The sequence below is a fragment of the Heterodontus francisci genome, chromosome 18 (assembly GCF_036365525.1).
Source record: "Heterodontus francisci isolate sHetFra1 chromosome 18, sHetFra1.hap1, whole genome shotgun sequence".
Taxonomy (NCBI): domain Eukaryota; kingdom Metazoa; phylum Chordata; class Chondrichthyes; order Heterodontiformes; family Heterodontidae; genus Heterodontus; species Heterodontus francisci.
In genome coordinates, this window is record NC_090388.1 from 89,376,478 (window position 1) to 89,402,695 (window position 26,218).

A 26,218-nucleotide genomic window follows, 5' to 3' on the forward strand; every position below is an offset into this window, starting at 1 on the left:
ATTTGGAGTACTGAGTGCAGTTCTGGTCACCGCACTACAGGAAAGATGTGATTAAGCTAAAGTGGGTGCAGAAAAGATTCACAAGGATGTTGCCTGGATTGGAGGGCTTGAGTTATAAAAAGAGAATGGATAGGCTGGGTCTGTTTTCCTTGGAGCGAAGGAGGCTGAGAGGGGACATGATAGAGGTATATAAAATTATGAGAGGCATAGATAGGGTAGATAGCCAGAGTCTATTTCCCATGGTCGGGGTGACTGAAACTAGAAGGCATAGATTTAAGGTGAGAGGGAGGAGGTTCAAAGGGGTAAATTTTTCACACAAAGAATAGTGGGTATCAGTAATGAGCTGCCTGAGGAGGCGGTGGAGACAGTAGGAACATTTAAGAGGCATCTGAACAGGTACTTGATTGAGCAAGGCATAGAGTGATATGGAATTAATGCAGGCAGGTGGGTTTAGTACAGATAGGCATTATGGTCGGCATGGACGCGGTGGGCCGAAAGGCCTGTTTCTATGCTGTACGACTCTATGACTCTATGTTCGCTGGAGTTCAGAAGAGTGAGGGGGGATCTCATAGAAACCTATAAAATTCTAACAGGACTTGACAGGGTAGACGCAGGAAGGATGTTCCCGATGGTGGGGGAGTCCAGAACCAGGGGTCATAGTCTAAGGATACGGGGTAAACCTTTCAGGACTGAGATGAGGAGAAATTCGCTACCACAGAAAGCAGTTGAGGCCAAAACATTGTATGTTTTCAAGAAGCAGTCAGATCTCGCTCTTGGGTCTAAAGGGATCAAAGGGTGTGGGGCGAAAGCAAGAACAGGTTACTGAGTTGGATGATCAGCCATTTTCATGATGAATGGCGGAGTAGGCTCGAAGGGCCGAATGGCCTACTCCTGCTCCTATTTTCTATGTGTTACTCATGCTACATGCTTCTCTACTCTCCTGATAAATACCATGCCCCACACTACCACTACTGTTTGGCAGCCCATAAACAACTCCTCCCAATGTTTCCTGCCTCTTGCTGTTTCTTAGCTCCACTCAAACAGATTCCACATTTTGATGTTCCGATCCGAGATCCTCCCTTATTAATGCACTGATCCCATCCCTCATCAGCGCAAAAGCACCTCCTTTTCCTTTATTCCTGTCCTTCCTAAATGTTGAATATCCTTGAATATTCAGTTCCCAGTCTCAGTCACCCTGTAGCCACGCTGCCATAATGGCCATTAGATCATAACCATTTAGCTCTATTTGTGCCTTGTCTACCTTGTTGCAAATGCTGAGTGCATTCAGGTAGAGTGCCCTTTCGGAAGGCAACATACGCCATGTCAGCTGCATTGCTGGGGAGGCAGTGACATAATGCTAATGTCACTGGACTAGTTATCCAGAGCCCAGGCTAATGCTCTGGGAACATGGGTTCGAATCCCTCCACAGCAGATGGTGCAATTTTAATTCAATTAACAACTCTGGAATTAAAAATAAAGCTCGTCTGATGATCACCATGAAACCATTGTCAATTGTTGTAAAAACCTATCTGGTTCATGAATGTCCTTTCGGGAGATCTCTCTATATGTGACTCCAGACCCACAGCAAAGTAGTTGACTCTTAAAATGGTCCAGCAAGCCATTCAAGTCAAGGGCAATTAGGGATGGGCAATAAATGCTATCCTAGCCAGCGAAGCCCACATCCCACAAACGAATACATTTTTAATAATTTCTTTCATCAACCCTGTGTGTATTGAGGACCTTTGGATTCCCTTTCATGTTAGCTGCCAGCCACTTCTCATACTCTCTCATTACCCCTCTTCTACTTTTTCACTTTCCCTCTGAACCTTTGCTATTCAGCCTGGTGCTCACTTGTATTATCAATCTGTTGTATGCACCTTTTCTCTGCTTCTCTTACTCCCTTTCTCTTTCGTCATCCAGGAAGCTCTGGCTTTGGCTGCCCTGCCATTCCCCCTTGTGGGAATATATCTCGACTGACCCCAAGCCATCTCCTCTTTAAAGACAGCACATTGTTTTGCTCCAGTTTTGGCCATCAATCTTTATTCGAATTTACCCAGGACAGATCCATTCTCAATCCACTAAAATCGGCACTCCTCATCATAAGTATTTTTACTCCAGATTGATCCTTGTACTTTTTCATTGCTATTCCAAACCTTATGGTACTGTTCCCTAAATGCTTCCCTGAAGGCATTTAATCCACTTGAACCACCTCATTCTCCAGAACCAGATCCAGCAATGCCTCCTTCCTCATTGGGCCGGAAATGTACTGATTGAGAAAGTTTTCCTGAACACACTTCAGAAACTTTTCCTCTTCACTGCCCTTTACACTATTACTAGGGTCTTAACAAATTCACAACCATGAAAAATGCATCACAGACCATGAAATCTCAGGTGCTCTGTGAAATCAGCCATTTTGCTAATTTTGCACATTTTACTGATGGACACAAGGCTGAACTCGCTGATTGGTAGAGGGAGGGAGGGCTTCAGGTGCAGTTTTGAGAGACGTGGTCTCAAGTGTTAGCAGAGAACTAAGAATGGCAGAATGAAAAATCAAGAACAGCCACGAGTCAAAGAATTTGGAAGCCAAGTTCTGCAAACTGATGGTTGTATACTGTTTTGTACAAGCCTCAATATTTCGTTGGAGCACACGTGGCGGTTCAGCGCCATTTAGAGTCCGAAAGCCAGTGCAGCAGAAAGACAGCATCCAACATAGCACTGCTGGAAAACAAACACGCAAAATAAAACAAGCAACAATCTCATCTCTTTTCAAGAAGTCGACAGGGAGTCCAGAAAATCATCAGTTGGTTACAATGGAACTTGTGTATGTTTTTGCAAGAGCCAACATATCATTGCAGAAACCTGATCACCCAAAGTTGCAGGTATTCATTCAATATCATGTGCAAAATGGTGGTTGCTTGCCAAGTGCAAATAAACTACGACAGGACTACCTGCCGAAGGTTTTTGCCACATATTGTGAGGGAATGAGGTCTCAAATGAACGACGAGTGTCTTTTGCAATTATTTGTGATGAGTCCACTGATGAACAAGACAAATATGTGCTGCACGTTTGATTTTATGTCTGGTAAGCCCAAAGATGTACAGTCAGGAAAGCTAACAATGGGGCTCGCAGACTGCATCTACTTAGAATCTGTTAATCACACCACAGTTTCCCAAGCAATAAATCAAAACCATTTCACAATTCAGTGCAGATTTCAACAAAGTGTCTGCTTTTATTAGTGACAATGCAACTTACATGACAAAATCTTTCAAATCTGTGCTCCAAGGTGTAATGCCTAATGCTGTCCATTGTACTTTGCCTGTGCTGCAGTTTTGGAACTCTGGGAAATGCTGAATTCCCCACCTTGCAAGTCTAACACGGCAGAGTCTAACAATTTGAACAAACTCTGGATGCAGCGAGAGCTATGTCGAAAAACAGGTAGGTGTTCACTGCAGAGGCAGGGAGTGAAGAAAGAGACAGTTGCAGGTTGTTCCATGCTCACATTCAACCACTGACTTAGTGAATAAAGAATGTTACATGTTTATAGTCAGTTTTTTTACAATCGGTTTTGTCAATTGAAACCAGAAACCTCCTTTGCCTTTTTTTGTTTTAAATAGATCATTTTCATGGTTTGTTGTAACACTATGAAATTTATGATTTAAATATGTGCAATTGTGAAATTCATGGTTTTTAAAATGCCATGACTGTGAAATTTGGCATATTTGGCCATAAATTTAGTATGGCCCTAACTATTACCATCCCGTCTATATTAGGATAATTGAAGTTTCCCATTATCACTACTCTAGCGTTCTTGCACCTCTCTGTAATTTCCCCGTAGTACGAAAGAAAAGAGGTTTTGCAGTCATATAAAAACTAAAAGCTACTAATCTAATTAAACATTTAGAAATGACTGAAGCTGAAGGACTGAATGCAATACAATCATAATACAAACCCTTGTCCAACAGAATCCAGGAAAGAGAGAAGTAAAAGGAAATTAAAAACAAAAACAACATTTTTTAAAAACATGTCAACTCTACAAAAGTACATTACGCAGCAGGCCAACTCAGAACTTACAAAGTTAACAGCGAGGGCTCCTTTCCGCTGTCTCATTTGCATGCGAGGTAACTGTATCTCTGCATTCTTCTGGTGTCCCGTCGATCGCACAGTCACTGAAAACTCTTCATCTGAAGAGGAAATGAACCCAACAATTGCAAGGGAAAAAATATAAACCTCAACCAACATAAAAGTAACATGGCAGTATTGTGGGTTTGTTAAGTGAGCAAGCGAATCATACAGACAAGAAAGTTCCTCGATTTGATTTCGGGATGTGTTGAATTGGCTGATCTCATCCAGGTGGTGAAAGAGGCTTCAACCTTCCTGGGTAAAAAGAGAGGGACTTCAGCCACAGTCCCACCTAAAAGATCACACTACCCAGGAATCTTTGTGGAGTGTGCATGTGTGGCCATCAGACAAAGTCAGGATTGGTCTGGGCTGGGCTCCAAGCTGAGCAGCCTGTCTGCAATACACATCATGAAGCTTCACACATGAATAATAGCCTTTTGACTAGAGGGCTGCCAACAACTGCAGATAGCAAGGGGATTGAAAGACTTAACATTAATGAGAGTGTGTTTTGAATTCAATCACAACAAAAGTGAGACACTAACAGGCATTGCAAGTTAACACTCTGGCATTCTGCAGCACAGGAATTCAGGAACAGCATTACTCAAATTAGATACTGTATGCTTTTAAAACATTAAACTTTAAGGTTAACATACAACAACATTGCTGAATATAAATGGTTCCACTTCTGTAGCACAAATTGCAGCACAGTGATGTGCCATCAGAACCTAAAGCTCCATTAAACACACAGCTAAGAGTTTTGTGAGAAACCGTTAAGAGTCATAGAGTTTTACAGCACAGAAACAGGCCCTTCGGCCCAACGCGCCTGCGCCGACCATCAAGTACCCGTCCTAACTAATCCCATTTCCGTAGCCTTGAATGTTATGGCGTTTCAAGTGCCCATCCAAATACTTCTTGAATGTCGTGAGTGTTCCTGACTCTACCACCCCTTAAGGTAGTGTGTTCCAGATTCCAACCACCCTCTGGGTGAAACAATTCTTCCTCAACTCCCTTCTAAACCTCCTGCCCCTTACCTGAAATCTATGCCCCCTAGGTATTGACCTCTCCACGAAGAGAAAAAGTTTCTTCCTATCTATCCTATCAATGCCCCTCATAATTTTGTATACCTCAATCAGGCCCCCGCCTCAGCCTTCTCCGCTCCAAGGAAAACAACCCCAGCCTATCTTCGTAACTGAGATGCTCCAGCCCAGACAACATACTGGTGAATCTCCTCTGCACCCTCTCCATTGCAATCACATCCTTTCTATAGTGTGGTGAACAGAACTGTACACAGTATTCGAGCTGTGGCCTAACTAGCGTTTTATATAGCTCCATCATAACCTCCCTGCTCTTATATTCTGTGCCTCAGCTAATAAAGGCAAGTATCTCGTAGCCTTCCTAACCACCTTATCTACCTGTGCTGTTGCCTTCAGTGATCTATGGACAAGCACCCCAAGGTCCCACCATCCATTGTATATTCCCTTGCCTTGTTAGACCTCCCAAAGTGCATCACCTCACACTTGTCAGGATTAAACTCCATTTGCCACAGCTCCGCCCATCTTACCAGCCCATCTGTATCGTCCTGTAGTCTAAGGCTTTCCTCCTCACTATTTATGACACCACCAATTTTCATGTCATCTGCGAACTTACTGATCATACCTCCTATATTCACGTCTAAATCATTAATGTACACTACAAACAGTAAGGGTCCCAGCACCAATCCCTGCGGTACACCACTGATCACAGGCTTCCACTCACAGAAAGAACCCTCGACCATCATCCTCTGCTTCCTGCCACTAAGCCAATTTTGAATCCAATTTGAAAATTACTTTGGATCTCACGGGCTTTTACTTTCTTAACCAATCTCCCATGCGGGACCTTATCAAAAGCCTTACTGAAGTCCATGTAGAACACATCAACTGCTTTGCCCTCATCTACACCTCCAGTCACCTCCTCGAAAAATTCAATCAGATTTGTTCGACACAATCTCCCCCTGACAAAGCCATGCTGACTATCCTTGATTAATCCCTGCCTCTCCAAGTGGAGATTAATCCTGTCTGTCAGATCTTTTTTCCCATAATCTCCCTGCCAATGATGTTAGACTCACCAGCCTGTAATTATCTGGTTTATCACTGCTACCCTTCTTGAATAATGGTACCACGTTTGCTGTCCTCCAATCCTCTGATACCTCTCCTGTGGCCAGAGAGGATCTGAAAATTTGTGTCAGAGCTCCCGCTATCTCCTCCCTTGCCTCACATAACAGCCTGGGATACATCTCATCTGGGCCTGGGGATTTAGCCACCTTTAAGACTGCTAATACAGCTAATACTTCCTCCTTTTCAATGCTAATTTGATCAAGTATATCACAATCCCCTTCCCTGATCTCTACACCTACATCGTCCCTCTCCATAATGAACACAGATGAAAAGTAATCATTTAAAACCTCACCTATGTCCTCCGGCTCCACACACAGATTGCCTCTATGATCCCTAATGGGCCCCACTTTTGCCCTGGTTATCCTCTTGCCCCTAACATACTTATAAAACACCTTGGGATTTTCCTTTATCTTATCTGCCCATGATTTTTCATGCCCCCTCTTCGCTCTCCTAATTACTTTTTTAAGTACTCCCCTACACTTCCTATACTCCTCTAGGGCCTCCACTGTTTTCAGTGCTCTGAATCTGCCTGACGCCTCCTTTTTTTTTTCCTTATCCAATCCTCTATATCCCTTGACATCCAGGGTTCCCTTGACCTGTTGGTCCTACTCTTCACCTTTACAGGAACATGCTGCACCTGAACCCTCACAATTTCCTTTCTAAATGACTCCCACTGGACTCCCGTTGAGCTAAGTAATAATTAGCTTCAAATAGTCGCTTGGTAATACAGAACTTGAGTATTGCTGAAAAGAGAGGCTGTCAAAGCTTTGCGTCTTGCACTCATCAGGGCAGGTGCAAAAATGCCAAATTTCAAAGGGAGCAACAACTTAAACTGTATGAGGTGGTGCTGATTGGTTGACATGTTGACTCTGATAGGTCGAGGTGTTGCCATGGAGAATGCACCAGGGAACTATTGTCCCCCACGCTTTTGTCTAATTCAAAAAAGGCGCAAAGCCTGGACATGCTCCTTGCGCCTGTAGAGAACAGATCCCTATGTATGAATATTTGTAGCTTCTAGCAAAGCTTAAGTGAGCCAGATTGTGAGCCCGACTGATAATATTACATTTTGGCTGTTAATGTAATTCTTAGCACACTCGGGACTGTTCAATCGCAGATTCACATCTTAACGTTAGACATTATGTTCTAAGTTTTGCAAGCAGGGGCTGGTTGGTACAGTCAATACTCTGCCTATTGTAAACTGCTGAAGGGACATGCTATCTGATATGATCCGCCAGTCATTGGGACGTATGGCCTACGTACCTGGCAGCGCACCAGCAGTGAAATTCATATACCACATTACTCATTTGTGTGGTAGTCAGAATGTCTTTTTGGCATGACAGCAGCATCCTGCACCCTGTTAGTGGAAAATACCACTCACATTGCTACTGTATAATCACAGCATGAAATAGCTAGCTACACCTGTTGTTCCAATTTTTGAGATACCTTACCCTTCCATGGTAGTTTGAGGTAGACAGGGCACTTTTCAGGACTGAAAATGGAGGCCTTAGGCCCATTTGTGAGTATGCATGATACACAGCCAGCAATGATCTGATCGGGGTAGCCATTCCCCTGCAGGATAGTTTCGATGCACCTTACTTTAGCATCAAGCTTGCACAGTGAGCAAAATGCTCGGGCCCTATTTGCCAATAAGGCCAATCTTACATTGTGTGGAGCTGTAGGAATCCCAACGCAAAGATGGACCAGTGAAGGTAGGCTTGTGGTAGACCGGGGGCAGCCAACCTGGTCACATGAGGGGTCACATTACAAATTTTATTCTACATATTTTATTCTACATAGAGGGCCGGTGAGCAAATTTCAGAAAGATAAAGGCATTAGAAATTTATTCAAAACAAAAAATGTGCATTTTTGTAAACAAGCTTTAAACGAGAAGACTAATTTAGTACCTTACTTTCTCTTCACTATGCTGATCTATTGATTACCTAGCATTTTTTTTTTTTTAGTTTTGGTGACTGCTGCTTTGACAGTAGCGAAGGTGCGAGAGCGAGCTTACAGCTGGGAAGTCAATTTCAGTAGAAGTTTAAAAGTTAATTCCCTTTTGTTTTCTGAGGACCAGGGAGTGCTGGGGACTGCTGGGTAAGGAAAAACTATATATTTGGGTGGTGGCTGTACCCGAGACACTACACGTGCAGTGTCTCCCACCCACCCTCCTCCTCTAACCAAAAAAAGGGACTCTGTTGTGTTGATAAGGTAAGCTTTTTATTTAAGAAGTTCTGTCCGTTGGATTGCTAACCTAACAAGTTTTGACATTTTTTTTTGGTTTTTCAGTAGATTTGTTGGGAATTTAGAATAGAGGGAATGGAAGTTAAGGCAGTTGTATGTTCCTCCTGCAAAATGTGGGAGGTAAGGGTCGCCAAGAGTGTCCCTGCTGACTGCATCTGCGGGAAGTGCACCCAACTCCAGCTCCTCGAGAACCGCGATAGGGAACTGGAGCTGGATGAACTTCGGATCATTCGGGAGGCGGAGGGGGTTATTAAGGAGTTATGGGGAGGTAGTCACACCTCAGGTAAAAGAAGTAGGTAGATGGGTAACCGTCAGGGGAAGGAGAGGGAACCAGCAGGCAGTGCAGGGATCCCCTGTGGCCGTTTCCCTCAACAACAGGTATACCATTTTGGATACTGTTGCGGGGGACGACTTACCAGGGGTAAGCAATGGGGTACAGGTCTCTGGCACAGAGTCTGTCCCTGTTGCTCAGAAGGGAAGGGGGAATAGGAGCAGAGCATTAGTCATTGGGGACTCCATAGTTAGGGGAACAGATAGGAGGTTCTGTGGGAACGAGAGAGACTCACGGTTGGTATGTTGCCTCCCAGGTGCCAAGGTTCGTGATGTCTCGGATCGTGTTTTTGGGATCCTTAAGGGGGAGGGGGAGCAGCCCCAAGTCGTGGTCCACATAGGCACCAACGACATAGGTAGGAACAGAGATGGGGATTTAAGACAGAAATTCAGGGAGCTAGGGTGGAAGCTTAGAGCGAGAACAAACAGAGTTGTTATCTCTGGGTTGTTGCCCGTGCCACGTGATAGCGAAGCGAGGAATAGGGAGAGAGAGGAGTTGAGCACGTGGCTGCAGGGATGGTGCAGGAGGGAGGGTTTTGGTTTCCTGGATAATTGGGGCTCTTTCTGGGGTAGGTGGGACCTCTACAAACAGGATGGTCTTCACCTGAGCCAGAGGGGTACCAATATCCTGGGGGGGAGATTTGCTAGTGCTCTTTGGGGGGGTTTAAACTAATTCAGCAGGGGAATGGGAACCTAAAATGTGGTGCCAGTGTCCAGGATGTTGAGAGTAGTGAGGTCAGGGATATGGTTACAAGGACGCAAGAGGGCACTGGCAAGCAAGAACCTGCTTTAAAGTGTGTCTCCTTCAACGCCAGGAGCATCCGGAATAAGGTGGGTGAGCTTGCAGCATGGGTTGGTACCTGGGATCTCGATGTAGTGGCCATTTCGGAGACATGGGTAGAGCAGGGGCAGGAATGGATGTTGCAGGTTCCGGGATTTAGATGTTTCAGTAAGAACAGAGAAGATGGTAAAAGAGGGGGGGGTGTGGCATTGTTAATCAAGGAGAGTATTACAGCGACAGAAAGGATGTTTGAGGACACGTCTACGGAGGTAGTATGGGCCGAGGTTAGAAACAGGAGAGGTGAGGTCACCCTGTTGGGAGTCTTTTATAGACCTCCAAATAGTTCCAGAGATGTAGAGGAAAGGATAGCGAAGATGATTCTCGACAGGGGCGAGAGTAACAGGGTAGTTGTTATGGGGGACTTTAACTTTCCAAATATCGACTGGAAATACTATAGTTCGAGTACTTTAGATGGGTCAGTTTTTGTCCAGTGTGTGCAGGAGGGTTTTCTGACACAGTATGTAGACAGGCCAACCAGGGGCGATGCCACATTTGATTTGGTACTGGGTAATGAACCCGGCCAGGTGTTAGATTTAGATGTAGGTGAGCACTTTGGTGATAGTGATCACAATTCAGTTAGGTTTACCTTAGCGATGGGCAGGGACAGGTATATACCTCAGGGCAAAAATTATAGCTGGGGGAAAGGAAATTATGATGCAATTAGGCAAGATTTAGGATGCGTAGGATGGGGAAGGAAACTGCAGGGGATGGGAACAATCAAAATGTGGAGCTTATTCAAGGAGCAGCTACTGCGTGTCCTTGATAAGTATGTACCTGTGAGGCAGGGAGGAAGTTGTCGAGCGAGGGAGCCGTGGTTTACTAAAGAAGTTGAAACGCTTGTCAAGAGGAAGAAGGCGGCTTATGTTAGGATGAGACGTGAAGGCTCAGTTAGGGCGCTTGAGAGTTACAAGCTAGCCAGGAAGGATCAAAAGGGAGAGCTAAGACGAGCAAGGAGAGGACACGAGAAGTCATTGGCGGATAGGATCAGGGAAAACCCTAAGGCTTTCTATAGATATATCAGGAATAAAAGAATGACTGGAGTTAGATTAGGGCCAATCAAGGATAGTAGTGGGAAGTTGTGTGTGGAATCAGAGGAGATAGGGGAAGTGTTAAATGAATATTTTGCATCAGTATTTACAGTAGAGAAAGAAAATGTTGTCGAGGAGAATGCTGAGATTCAGACTACTAGGCTGGATGGGATTGAGGTTCACAAGGAGGAGGTGTTACAATTTTGGAAAGTGTGCAAATAGATAAGTCCCCTGGGCCAGATGGGATTTATCCTAGGATTCTCTGGGAAGCTAGGGAGGAGATTGCAGAGCCTTTGTCCTTGATCTTGATGTCGTCATTGTCGACAGGAATAGTGCCGGAAGACTGGAGGATAGCAAATGTTGTCCCCTTGTTCAAGAAGGGGAGTAGAGACAGCCCTGGTAATTATAGACCTGTGAGCCTTACTTCGGTTGTGGGTAAAATGTTGGAAAAGGTTATAAGAGACAGGATTTATAATCATCTTGAAAAGAATAAGTTCATTAGCGATAGTCAGCACGGTTTTGTGACGGGTAGGTCGTGCCTCACAAACCTTATTGAGTTTTTCGAGAAGGTGACCAAACAGGTGGATGAGGGTAAAGCAGTGGATGTGGTGTATATGGATTTCAGTAAGGCGTTTGATAAGGTTCCCCATGGTAGGCTATTGCAGAAAATACGGAAGTATGGGGTTGAAGATGATTTAGAGCTTTGGATCAGAAATTGGCTAGCTGAAAGAAGACAGAGGGTGGTGGTTGATGGCAAATGTTCATCCTGGAGTTTAGTTACTAGTGGTGTACCGCAAGGATCTGTTTTAGGGCCACTGCTGTTTGTCATTTTTATAAATGACCTGGAAGAGGGTGTAGAAGGGTGGGTTAGTAAATTTGCGGATGACACTAAGGTCGGTGGAGTTGTGGATAGTGCCGAAGGATGTTGTAGGGTACAGAGGGACATAGATAGGCTGCAGAGCTGGGCTGAGAGATGGCAAATGGAGCTTAATGCGGATAAGTGCGAGGTGATTCACTTTGGAAGGAGTAACAGGAATGCCGAGTACTGGGCTAATGGGAAGATTCTTGGTAGTGTAGATGAACAGAGAGATCTTGGTGTCCAGGTACATAAATCCCTGAAGGTTGCTACCCAGGTTAATAGGGCTGTTAAGAAGGCATATGGTGTGTTAGCTTTTATTAGTAGGGGGATCGAGTTTCGGAGTCACGAGGTCATGCTGCAGCTGTACAAAACTCTGGTGAGACCGCACCTGGAGTATTGCGTGCAGTTCTGGTCACCGCATTATAGGAAGGATGTGGAAGCTATGGAAAGGGTGCAGAGGAGATTTACTAGGATGTTGCCTGGTATGGAGGGAAGGTCTTACGAGGAAAGGCTGAGGGACTTGAGGTTGTTTTCGTTGGAGAGAAGGAGGAGGAGAGGTGACTTAATCGAGGCATATAAGATAATCAGAGGGTTAGATAGGGTGGATAGTGAGAGTCATTTTCCTCGGATGGTGATGGCAAACACGAAGGGACATAGCTTTAAGTTGAGGGGTGATAGATATAGGACAGATGTCAGAGGTAGTTTCTTTACTCAGAGAGTAGTAGGGGCGTGGAACACCCTGCCTGCAACAGTAGTAGACTCGCCAACTTTAAGGGCATTTAAGTGGTCATTGGATAGACATATGGATGAAAATGGAATACTGTAGGTCAGATGGTTTCACAGGTTGGCGCAACATCGAGGGCCGAAGGGCCTGTACTGCGCTGTAATGTTCTAATTCTAATTGTTTCTGCTTGCACAATGTCTGCCCACACACTTAACACAGCGATGCAGAGTATTCCGAACAGATGTCCATCTGTCAGGAATGATCTTGATCTCTTTCTGTCTCTCCCCTAGGTACCCCCACCCCGTGTCTCACCACGTCTCACCCCCTCCCCATCTCCCGCCCCATCTCTCCCCGCGTCTCTCCACCCTCTGTGTCTCAGTACAAGCCCTGTAACATTGGCAGGTCATAGCCCTTCACGAGAGACCAAACAACCACAGGGGAAGAAAAATGTTATAAATCCCCACTAGGACATGTTCATATTCCCACTATAACAGTAACTGTCTACGCAGCAGCTGTCCCTACATGCTCAGATTAAATTACTCACATTCCTCAGCAGTTCAAGAAGCAGGTAGAATAAGTGCACGGTATCCAACGCTACAGTCTGGGTGAGTGTTGTGACCATCGCTCCACCGGTGCAGCTGAGCCACAGACAGCCCGCTGTTAATCACACAACATTGGCGGGCTGGATTCAAACTTTTGGCGGGCCATATGTTGGACAAGCATGAGTAAATGGTAGCAGAGAACCCAAAAGAAGATTTCTCAACTAGCAGGTCAAGGAAAGGGAGCTCGTTAGACTGCTCCATTTCAGAACCACATATGGATCAGGAGCAGGAGTCCGCCTCTCGAGCCTGTTTGCCATTCAATAATATCATGGCTGATCTGATTGTAACCTCAACTCCACATTCCCGCCTACCCCCTTGCTTATCAAGAATCTATCTACCTCTGCCTTAAAAATATTCAAAATTTCTGCTTCCACAGCCTTTTGAGGAAAAGAATTTCAAAGACTCATGACCCTCAGAGAAAAAAATGTCTCCTCATCTCTGTCTTAAATGGGCAACCCCTTATTTTTAAACAGTGACCCCTAGTTCTAGATTCTCCCACATGAGGGAACATCCTTTCCACATCTACCCTGTCAAGATTCCTCAGAATCGAATGTGTTTCAATCCAGTCGCCTGTTACTCTTCTGAACCCCAGCGGATACAGGCCTGGCCTGTCCAACCTTTCCTCATAAGACAACTCGCCCATTCCAGTTATTAGTCTAGTAAACCTTCCCTGAATGGTTTCCAACGCATTTACATCCTTCCTTAAATAAGGAGACCAGTACTGTACACAGTACTCCAGATGTGGTCTCACCAATGCCCTGTATAACTGAAGCATAGCCTCCCTACTTCTGCATTCAATTCCCCTCGCAATAAATGATAAAATTTTATTCACTTTCCTAATTACTTGCTGTAACTGCATACTATTGCGATTCATGCACTAGGATACCCAGATCCCTCTGCATCCTCTCACCATTTAGATAATATGCTTTTTTATTCTTCCTGCCAAAATGGACAATTTCACATTTTCCCACATTATACTCCAATTGCCAGATATCTGCCCATTCACTTAATCTATCTATATCCCTTTGTAGCATCCTTATGTCCTCTTCGCAACTTACTTTCCGACTCATTTCAAAGGGGAATTTGAGCACAGGATCGAGCGAATTAAGGCATGTAAGCTGTGTGCAAGATGAAAAGCTTCGACAGCATGTCTTTTTTCAGCAATAATTAGCTTCAACTGGCAAAATTTTAACTATTGTAGATGAAGCATTAAATGATACTCTGCAATAAACCACCCTCCTAACATACCCCAGAAACACGAGCGAATAATTCAACAATACAAATGTCAAGTTCAGATGTTAGGCACTGTACCAGCATTTCATAGTCATTACGGCACAGAAGGAGCCATGTGGCCTATCGGGTCCATGCCAGCTCTCTGTACAGCAATGCAATCCATTCCCCCACTCTATCCCTGCAGCCCTGCAAGTTTACGTCCCTTAAGTGCCCATTCAATTTCCTTTTGAAATCATCCATCGTCTCTGCTTCTTCCACCCTCGTGGTGGAATTGGAGGCGATTAATCATTTCCTTCTATTTTTCAATAAAAAGTGCACAATTTTCCATTCATTCCATCCCCCAAAACTAAAGCTGCTCGTTTAACTACTAAAAGGAAATGGCATCATTTCAATATTTACTTGTATTGGATTAATTGATTCCTACTCCAACAAGCAGATACTCGCTTCTCCCACCCAACCCATAACAATGAACAGACAATACCCAAGCTGATTCCTCCACAAACCCAACTTCAGTAATCATAGCTAGAGAATTGCCTGCAATGGCTTCTCTTACTACTCCTACAGAGTTACCTTTGGTGTTCCCCAAAGATCCATCCTTGGCTCCCTCCTATTTCTCTGCAACATCATTCGAAAACACATCAGTGTCTACATGTGCACCAATAGCACCTAGCTCTACCTCACCTCTGCCTCTAGCAACCTCTCCACTGAATCTGAATTATTAACTGCTTGCCTGACGTCCAGTACTGGATGAGCAGAAATTTCCTCCAATATAAATTTTGGGAAGACTGAAGCCATTGTCTTCAGTCCTCTCTACAACTCCGCTCCCTCACCATTAACTCCATCCCTTCTCCCTGGCAAATGTCTAAGGCTGAAGCAAAGTGTTCGCAACCTCTGTCATATTTGACCCCAAGTTGAGCTTTCGACCACATATCTGTGCTGTCACTAAGACTGCCTATTTCCACCTCCATAACATCACCCAACTCTGCTCCACCTCAGCTCTGCTATTGCTGAAACCTTCATCTATGCCTTTGTTACCCCCAGATTTGACTATTCTAAGGGACTCCTAGCCAACCTCCCACATTCTAACTTCCATAAACATCATCCAAAACTCTGATGCTCATGTCCTAACTCGCACCAAATCCCATTCACCCATCACCCCTGCGCTCACTGACCAACATTGACTGTTAAGCAACACCTCAATTTTAAAATTCTCATCCTTGTTTTCAAATTTCTCCATGGCCTGGCCCATCCTTAGCTCTGTAAATACCTCCAGCACTTCAATCCGAGGACATTCCTCGAATTTTGGTCAGTTGTACATCGCTGATTTTAATCACTCCACCATTGGTGGCCGTGCCTTCAGCTGACTAGGCCCTAAGCTCAGAATTCCTTCTAAAAACTAAGTCATACAAAGCGGTGAAAACTAGTGGTAGGCCAGAGGATTGGGAATTGTTTAGGAACCAGCAGCGCATGACTGAAAAGCTAATAAAGAGGGAGAAAATTGATTTATGAAAGTAAATTGGCAAGAAACATAAAAACAAACAGCAAGAGCTTCTAAGGGTATATAAAAAGAGAGTAGCTGAAGTGAGCGTGGGACCTTTGCAGGATGCAACTGGAAAATTGATAATGGGGAACAGGGAAACGGCAGATAATTTAAACCAATATTTTGCATCGGTTTTCATGGTGGAGGACACGATAAACATCCCATAGATATCAGATAAGCAAGGAGCTAATGGGAGGAAAGATCTTGTAACAGTCTCTATAACAAGGGACAAAGTATTTGACAAACTAATGGGACTAAAGGCAGACAAGTCGCCAGAACCTGATGGCCTACATCCAAGGGTTTTAAAGGAAGTGGAGGCATTGGTCAAAATATTCCAGAACTCACTGGATTCCGGGAGGGTCCCAGCGGATTGGAAAACTGATAATGTGACGTCCCTGTTCAAGACCCGGGGTGGGGGGGGGAGAAACACAAAAAGCAGGAAACTATAGGCCAGACAGCCTAACATCGGTCATTGGGAAAATGCTAGAGTCCATTATTAAGGAAGAAATAGCAAGACAATTAGAAAAACATAATGCAATCAAACAGAGTCAACATGTTTTGTGAAAGAGAAATCATGTTTGACAAATTTTCTAGAGTTCTTTGAGGATATAACAAGCAGAGTTGATAAAGGGGAACTGGTAGATGTAGTGTATCTGGATTTCCAGAAGGCATTCGATAAGGTGCCACATAAAAGATTATTGCACAAGATAGGAGCTCACAGTATTGGGGGTAATGTATTAGCATGGATTGAGGATTGGTTAACACACAGAAGACAGAGAATCGGGATGAAAGGGTCTTTTTCAGGTTGGAAAGACATAACTAGTGGAGTGCCACAAGGATCAGTCCTAGGGCCTCAATTATTTAGTATGTCTATCAATGACTTGGAGGAGGGGGCAGAGTGCAATATATCCAAATTTGATGGTAAAGAAATAGGTGGGAGGGCATGTTGTGATGAGGACAGAAGGAATCTGCAAGGGGATATAGATAGGTTGAGTGAGTGGGCAAAAACTTGGCAGATGGAGTTTAATGTAGGAAAGTGTGAGGTCATGCACTTTAGTAGGAAGAGTCAAAAGGCAGACTATTATTTAGATGGAGAGAGACTCCAATAAAGTGCAGCACAGAGGGATCTGGGTGTTCTTGTACATGAAACTCAAAAAGTTAGCAAGCAGGTGCAGCAAGTAATTAAGAAGGCAAATGGAATTTTGACCTTTATTGCTAGGGGGTTGGAGTTTAAAAATAGGGAAGTCTTGTTACAACTGTACAGGGTGTTGGTGAGGCCGCACCTGGAGTACTGTGTACAGTTTTGGTCCCCATATGTAAGAAAGGATATACTGGCATTGGAGGCAGTTCAAGAGATTCACTAGGCTGATTCCTGGGATTAAGGGGTTGACTTATCAACAACGGCTAAACAGGTTAGGCCTTTATTCATTAGAGTTCAGAAGAATGAGGGGTGATCTTATTGAAACATACAAGATTCTGAGGGGGCTTGACAAGAAAGATGTTGAGAAGATGTTTCCACTAGTGGGGGAATCTCGAACTTGGGAACATAGTTGCAGAATAAGGGGACACTCATTTAAAACTGAGATGCGAAGGAATTGCTTCTCTCAGAGGGTAGTGAATGTCTAGAATTCTCAACCTCAGAGAGTTGCGGAGACTAGATCACTGAAGGTATTTAAAGAGGAGGTAGATAGATTTTTGAAATGTCGGGGAGTTGAGGGCTATGAGGAGCTGGCACGAAAGAGAAGTTGAGGTCTGGGGCAGATCAGCCATGATCTGATTGAATGGCAGAGCAGGCTTGAGGGGCCGAATGGCCTACTCCTGCTCCTATTTCTTATGTTCTTCTGTTCTCCCTAAACCTCTGCGTCCTGCCTTCCTCCTTTATGACACTCCTTAAAACCTTTCGATCATCTGCCTTTGTTAGCTCCTTACGTAGTTCGCTGTTATAACTGTTTTATAATGCTTCTGTGAAGCATCTTACTACCTTAAAGAGGCATTCCATAAATACAAGTTGTTGTTGAGGTTGTGACAGTGGACAGGCCCTTTGACTCTGTTTCTACCGTTCTCCTGATGCCTCTGAGTAGCCAAGTACACATGGAGAACGCTATGCATGAGTTATTCCACATCCAAATTCATAGAATCATAGAATGGTTTACAGCACAGGAGGCCATTCAGTCCTTTGTGTCCATGCCGGTTCTCTGCAAGAGCAACTCAGCTCGTCCCACTCCCCCGCCCTTTCCCGATAGCCCCGCAAATTTCTTCTCACATAATTGTCTCGCTCCCTTTTGAAAGCTATGATTAAATCTTCCACCACCACACTCTCAGGCAGTGCATTCCAGATCGTAACGACATGCTGCATAACAACATTTTTTCTCATGTTTCCTCTGATTCTTTGCCATTCACCTTCAATCGTTGTCCTCTGGTTCTCGACCCTTTTGCCAATAGGAACAGTTTCTCCCTCTCTACTCTGTCCAGATCCCTCATGATTTTGAACACCTCTATCAAATATCCTTCTCTTTTCTAAGGTGAACAGCCCTAGCTTCGCTAACCAACCCATGTAACCGAAGTTCCTCATCCCTGGAAACATTCTTGTGAATCTTTTCTGCACCCTCTCCAATGCCTTCACATCCTTCCTAAAGTGTAGTGCCCAGAACTGGACACAATACTCCAGTTGAGTCCAAACCAGTGTTTTAAACAGGTTTATCATAACTTCCTTGCTTTTGCACTCTACGCCTCTAGTTATAAAGTCCAGGATCCCATATGCCTTAGTTACCACTTTCTCAATCTGGCCTGCCACCTTCAACAATTTGTGAACATACATTCCTAGGTTCCTCCGCACCTGCACCCCTTTAGTATTGTACCCTTTATTTAATATCGCCTCTCTTCATTCTTCCTACCAAAATGAATCACTTTACACTTCTCTGCATTAAATTTCATCTGCCACCTGTCCCTCCATTCCACCAGTCTGTCTATATCCTATTGAAGTCTATCACTATCCTCCTCACACTTCACAATACGTCATCAATGAAGGGTTTAAATACCAGTCAAGTGCCAAGAGTAAAAAAGAAACTTGGATGGAACTTTTTTTTTTGCATTAGGGGCAATAGTTGTGGAATAGCTTACTAGCAGCTGACGCTACAGCAGACAGTAAAAAGGGGTCTCAAGACAATGGAGGGCTTTGTTGGATGAAGGCATATGGCGAAAAGCTGAATTGATACCTGAAAAGTCTTGATTGGCCTTTTCCTAAAGGTTCCAATGCTTGACCACCCAACTGTTAAGAAATCAATTCATTGCATCACCAGATCAACCATACCTCAACTTTTACAGGAAAGCAATTAACCCCATTGTTTAGATGATCAATTGTATTTCCTTTGGTTGGGAAGGCTGTTTCAATACAGAAGTACCCAAGACAAGAATCCACCAAGCACAAATGGGAGGAGTCACATTAATTCTCCGTAACATGGCAACTCACCTGGGAATGCCCCATCAACACACAGAACCATTTAACCATATTGCAAATGCTGCACATCATTTTTTAATGCAATTTTATCAGCATCATGAACAAATATGCTCAAACAAGTCTGAAAGACCTATTAGCTATATTAAACATTGAAATCATGGATTTCCATTCCTGTATAGCTGTTTGCTAGAAATACCACTGAAATGTTCTGTAGAGTTTTCCAATCTCTAACTAAGTCACACTGGCAATTATGCATTACAATTTCTAAAAGTCAATGACTACACACCTTTAACTACTGAGGTTCTGGATTTCAATAAACTGCTCAAATGAAGGCAATCCAAAATATTCATCTATTAAATGATCTAACAACTGATATTAGATCCTACATACCATGACCCACCCCATCCACCTTGTTTCCCTTACCCTCTCTGTTCTTTGCCCTGAGACCCAGGCCCATCATTTTGGGTCCAGCACCAAAGATCTGAAGCTTCCGCAGCTCTGGGTTTCTGGCAAAATCATCTTCAGAAGGATCACCCTGTAAAGAAATTAACTGTTATTTTTTTTTGTAACCATCACAGGAAAATCCAATCAGTGAGCTATAGATACCCAATACAGGTTTACAATACACTCATTGGATAGTGATCACACAAGTTTGCAGTTGTTATGCAAAAGGCCAAGGAACTATCAAAGGTGAAGATAGTCACATGGAAGAGGGCTAATTTCAGCGAGTTGAAAAGGGATCTGGACAGGTGGAATGGAAACAAAGATTATCAGGTGAACCAGTAAATGAGCAATGGGTGGCTTCAAGGAGCAGGTAGTTCACATACAGACTAGACAAGTTTCTATGAGGGTGAATGGAAGGGCATCCAAAGTTAGAGCTCCCTGGATGAATGGAACAGTGAGGACTAAGATACAACAGAAAAAAGGAGGCTTATAATAAATAAAAGCAAAATACTGCGGATGCTGGAAATCTGAAACAAAAACAAGAAATGCTGGAATCACTCAGCAGGTCTGGCAGCATCTGTGGAAAGAGAAGCAGAGTTAATGTTTCGGGTCAGTGACCCTTCTACCCTTTGTGGCTTATAATAAATGTCTGGATCATGACACAATAAAGAATCAAGTAGAATGCAGGATGTGCAGAGGAGAACGAGAAAAGAAATGAGGGTCAGAGACTATCAGAAAATTTAGTAACATAAAAGGGAAAATATATATATTTATATGAAGAGTAAAAGGATAGTCAAAAGGAAAGGTGGATACAATTCAGGATCAAAAAGGAAACCTTCTTGTGGAGACATAGGGCTGCGCCTGGCTTCACTAACGAAAAGGATGCTGCTAATGTAACAGTAAAGGAGGAGATAGTAGACAAATTGGATACGAGTGTTAGATAAAGAGATGCTTAAATGGCAGGCTGCACTTACAGTAGAAATGTTATCTGATCTGGATGGAATGCATCTTAGATTAGTGGGGCAAGTAAGGATGGAAATAAGTAAGGGTGGCGCAGTGGTTAGCACCGCAGCCTCATAGCTCCAGTGACCCAGGTTCAATTCTGGGTACTGCCTGTGTGGAGTTTGCAAGTTCTCCCTGTGACTGCGTGAGTTTTCGCTGGGTGCGCCGGTTTCTTCCCACAGCCAAAGACTTGCAGGTTAATAGGTAAATTGGTCATTATAAATTGCCCCTAGTATAGATAGGTGGTAGGGGAATATAGGGACAGGTGGGGATGTGGTAGGAATATGGGATTAGCGTAGGATTAGTATAAATGGGTGGTTGATGGTCAGCACAGACTCAGTGGGCCGAAGGGCCTGTTTCAGTGCTGTATCTATAAATAAAAATAAATAAATAATAGACGTTTTCACAATAATCTTTCAATCCTCCTTGGATATGGGAATGGTGCCAAAGGACTACAAATGTTACACCAGGGGCTTCCCTTGCACAAAGATGATGGTTGAATAGTGGGTCACTTTAGCAGAGACAGAGACCTGGTTAAGGCTTGATGTAGTGCTAGCAATCACATTTACAAAAGACAAATATATCAGGACTCGCCCTTCATGATTCTAATCTATGACTTCAAGTGCAGACACCTTTAAAATGCAAGGTCTTTCTAAATTACAGGCCGAAACTGATGTGGACACCCCAGTTGAAAATTCCATTATCGAAGAATTAAATTCTGATTCACCTCAGCCGTTCTTTACTCAATTAGTCTGTGCCTTAAACATTCCAAATAAAACAAAACAAATCTCATGCGACTAAGTAATGCAGAACATTTGCAGCTGTAGCCTTGCATGAATACATGCTTGCATTTCAGAAATGGAACAGTACATTGTGCATTACATGACACAATGCAACTTCAGGGCAAAGGTATGGGCTGTGAAAGTGGAGGAAAGGTATACATCAGTATGTAACAGGTAAAGTGCTTGCCAACTGGCTTATATTATGACAAAAAATAAAAACATGACTGGTTGTACGCAATAAATCACTCATAAAATGCCATGTGAGGGGGATAATGCTGATCCCAAACATTTCATTCTTTAATTGCTAGCCACATAAAAATCTGAAAAGTCACTGAAGACTTTCTGGAATTACTGAGGACTGGTGAAGAATCTTAGATCAGTGTGTATTGTGTCATGTGCAGGTGTAGTGTTCATTCTGCAGTTAGTGAGAGAGATGGCTGTGTGTGTGGGGGCCACTGACAGATAAAATGACTAAAAAAACAATCTCAAACCAAATTAAACTGGTGAAATAACTTTTGTTAATAATTCTAATAATTTAATAATTTTAGAGGGTAAAAGAGGGGGGGGTGTGGAATTGTTAATCAAGGAAAGTATTACAGCGGCAGAAAGGACGTTTGAGGACTCGTCTACTGAGGTAGTATGGGCCGAGGTTAGAAACAGGAGAGGAGAGGTCACCCTTTTGGGAGTTTTCTATAGACCTCCGAATAGTTCCAGAGATGTAGAGGAAAGGATAGCGAAGATAATTCTCGACAGGGGCGAGAGTAACAGGGTAGTTGTTATGGGGGACTTTAACTTTCCAAATATTGACTGGAAATACTATAGTTCGAGTACTTTAGATGGGTGAGTTTTTGTCCAGTGTGTGCAGGAGGGTTTTCTGACACAGTATGTAGACAGGCCAACCAGGGGCGATGCCACATTGGATTTGGTACTGGGTAATGAACCCGGCCAGGTGTTCGATTTAGATGTAGGTGAGCACTTTGGCGACAGTGATCACAATTCGGTTAGGTTTACCTTAGCGATGGGCAGGGACAGGTATATACCTCAGGGCAAGAATTATAGCTGGGGGAAAGGAAATTATGACGCGATTAGGCAAGATTTAGGATGTGTAGGATGGGGAAGGAAACTGCAGGGGATGGGCACAAACGAAATGTGGAGCTTATTCAAGGAGCAGCTAATGCGTGTCCTTGATAAGTATGTACCTGTCAGGCAGGGAGGAAGTTGTCGAGCGAGGGAGCCGTGGTTTACTCAAGAAGTTGAAGCGCTTGTCAAGAGGAAGAGGGCGGCTTATGTTAGGATGAGACATGAAGGCTCAGTTAGGGCGCTTGAGAGTTACAAGCTAGCCAGGAAGGATCTAAAGGGAGGGCTAAGAAGAGCAAGGAGAGGACACGAGAAGCCATTGGCGGATAGGATCAAAGAAAACCCTAAGGCTTTCTATAGGTATATCAGGAATAAAAGAATGATAAGAGTTAGAACAGGGCCAATCAAGGATAGTAGTGGGAAGTTGTGTGCGGAATCAGAGGAGATAGGGGAAGCGTTAAATGAATATTTTTCGTCAGTATTTACAGTAGAGAAAGAAAATGTTGCCGAGGAGATTACTGAGATACAGACTACTAGGCTAGATGGGATTGAGATTCACAAGGAGGAGGTGTTAGCAATTTTGGAAAGAGTGAAAATAGATAAGTCCCCTGGGCCAGATGGGATTTATCCTAGGATTCTCTGGGAAGCTAGGGAGGAGATTGCAGAGCCGTTGTTGTTGATCTTTATGTCGTCATTGTCGACAGGAGTAGTGCCGGAAGACTGGAGGATAGCAAATGTTGTCCCCTTGTTCAAGAAGGGGAGTAGAGACAGCCCTGGTAATTATAGACCTGTGAGCCTTACTTCGGTTGTGGGTAAAATGTTGGAAAAGGTTATAAGAGACAGGATTTATAATCATCTTGAAAAGAATAAGTTCATTTGCGATAGTCAGCACGGTTTTGTGAAAGGTAGGTCGTGCCTCACAAACCTTATTGAGTTTTTCGAGAAGGTGACCAAACAGGTGGATGAGGGTAAAGCCGTGGATGTGGTGTATATGGATTTCAGTAAGGCGTTTGATAAGGTTCCCCACGGTAGGCTATTGCAGAAAATACGGAAGTATGGGGTTGAAGGTGATTTAGAGCTTTGGATCAGAAATTGGCTAGCTGAAAGAAGACAGAGGGTGGTGGTTGATGGCAAATGTTCATCCTGGAGTTTAGTTACTAGTGGTGTACCGCAAGGTTCTGTTTTGGGGCCACTGCTGTTTGTCATTTTTATAAATGACCTGGATGAGGGTGTAGAAGGGTGGGTTAGTAAATTTGCGGATGACACGAAGGTCGGTGGAGTTGTGGATAGTGTCGAAGGGTGTTGTAGGGTACAGAGGGACATAGATAGGCTGCAGAGCTGGGCTGAGAGATGGCAAATGGAGTTTAATGCGGAGAAGTGTGAGGTGATTCACTTTGGAAGGAGTAACAGCAATGCCGAGTACTGGGCTAATGGGAAGATTCTTGGTAGTGTAGATGAGCAGAGGGATCTTGGTGTCCAGGTACATAAATCCCTGAAAGTTGCTACCCAGGTTAATAGGGCTGTTAAGAAGGCATATGGTGTGTTAGCTTTTATTAGTAGGGGGATCGGGTTTCGGAGCCACGAGGTCATGATGCAGCTGTACAAAACTCTGGTGAGACCGCACCTGGAGTATTGCGTGCAGTTCTGGTCACCGCATTATAGGAAGGATGTGGAAGCTATGGAAAGGGTGCAGAGGAGATTTACTGGGATGTTGCCTGGTATGGAGGGAAGGTCTTACGAGGAAAGGCTGAGGGACTTGGGGTTGTTTTCGTTAGAGAGGAGGAGGAGAGGTGACTTAATAGAGACATACAAGATAATCAGAGGATTAGATAGAGTGGATAGTGAGAGTCTTTTTCCTTGGATGATGATGGCAAACACGAGGGGACATAGCTTTAAGTTGAGGGGTGAAAGATATAGGACAGATGTCAGAGGTAGTTTCTTTACGCAGAGAGTAGTAGGGGCGTGGAACGCCCTGCCTGCAACAGTAGTAGACTCGCCAACTTTAAGGGCATTTAAGTGGTCATTGGATAGACATATGGATGAAAATGGAATAGTGTAGGTCAGATGGTCGGCGCAATATCGAGGGCCGAAGGGCCTGTACTGCGCTGTAATGTTCTAATTCTAAAAAGAAAATTCTAAAGAATCCCCCAGTCAGAATGTCAAAAATAGCCCATTTACAATACGAAACTTGCAATTCAAGCCTACTGTACAGTTAGATATTGAGCAGCACGGGCAAGCACTTTACATCCATCTTATCCTTGTATATATCTGTTCCTCCACTTTCACAGCCTAGAACCTCTGCCCTGAAGTCAGACTGCTCATAGAAATGACTGTCACTGCTTTGCAAGAGAGAATATCGAAGGCAAGACCATAAAATTTTTAACAGTCACTCACTCAACACTGATTAGACCCATCCCAGTAAATCACTCAAGATGCCCAGACATTTGGGCTGGAATTTTACGTCAGGGCAGAAGCTCCGCCCATGGCCCAGAGGTTGGGGACAAGCCCACCTCTGTCAGGCCTGGAAGCCACAAAGTGATTTTATGCGGCCCAGGCTCTTAATTGGCCTTGGGTGAGACCTGCGCCCCTCCGAGGCTGGAAGTCATGCCTCCAAGAGCTGACGGTCAATCAGCGGGCTAGCAGCTCTTTGTCCCAGCAGCGCCACCGGGAGCGGTGACCACTGCTGGGATTGCACCCAGCGAGAGATGATTCTGAGAGAGGAGTAGCAATGGACAAGGCCCTGGAATTAAGGTAAGTGTGTGAGGCCTCGTCAGGAACAATCAGCTGGGCCTCGGTGAGACACGGGGTGAGGGGTCAGTTGAGCTGGGGGTGTGGGGAATGTGCTCTAGTGGAGAAAGCTCGTGCTGTAGGGGGGCCCTCCGTGGGGCACAGGGTGCCCGATCAAGAGGTCGCCCTGTCCTCAGCCCACAAAGAAAAATACCAGCGGTGGTGGGAGGAGGCCCTTAAGTCGCAATTAATTGGCCACATAAGGGTTTAATTGGCCTGGGGTGGGAGGGCCTTTTTTCACTTCCCCTGCTGCTCGTAAAATTGCAGCAGGGGTGGGAAGGCAAAGGGAACGGCACCCCCTGCCCTCTACTCAATTTTATGCCACCCCCCGAGACAACCCCCAGCCCGCTCCATGGGGGATGTAAAATTCCAGTCTTGGTGTCACTATCAGGTGCTTTGAGTTAGCATCCTGCACTGCAGATTTTCCCGTGGGAAAGAACTTAAAGAACAGCAGAAATATGACTTTATGACATGTACATTTCAATTTCAGCTCCAGACCCCATAACCATGGTGCATTGAAAGGTAGGCATAGGAAACCCCAGAAAGAGTTTGCTGCAGTTCATGCCAGAACTAGAGATAGTGCTCTGCCCCAACCTCAGGTGCCCCTGCAACCTGATCTTCAACTATTCATTGCTACTTTCACCCACCACCACAAAGGAATCCAATGCTTGCAAACTGATAGCCAATAGATCCCCAAGGAATCTGGAACCTACGAAGCTCGAGCCTTCAACCTACAGGAAAGAGCAGTACTTTTAACACATCAGGAAGGGAATCAATGAACCTGTACCTCAAACTAAATTCTTCATCCCAACCATTCAACGGGCAGGTCTGTCTCTGAAATTTGACTACACACCATGGAGGAACATCTCTTCCCAATTCATAACTGTAGGGCACAAGTAGGTTTTGCACATAGTCTGGACACGGAGGTGCTGGCCCCAATTCATATTGGCCTTCGATACCTGCTAAGGAGTCACCTATGGATGCCTACCAGGAAGACAA

At 44.3% G+C, this 26,218-nt stretch overlaps 1 protein-coding gene across 2 annotated transcripts in view; it reads right to left on the bottom strand.

The window, feature by feature from the left end:
* Positions 1–26,218, bottom strand: part of kdm5a (lysine demethylase 5A) — a 390,488-nt gene that overhangs the window by 284,947 nt on the left and 79,323 nt on the right. For both annotated transcript variants that reach the window (XM_068051114.1, XM_068051113.1), the window contains 2 exons: positions 19,551–19,662; positions 4,072–4,181 (listed from right to left, as the gene is read on the bottom strand). In XM_068051114.1, the coding sequence (XP_067907215.1) occupies positions 4,072–4,181; positions 19,551–19,662 (222 nt within the window). The remainder of the gene's footprint in view (positions 1–4,071; positions 4,182–19,550; positions 19,663–26,218) is intronic.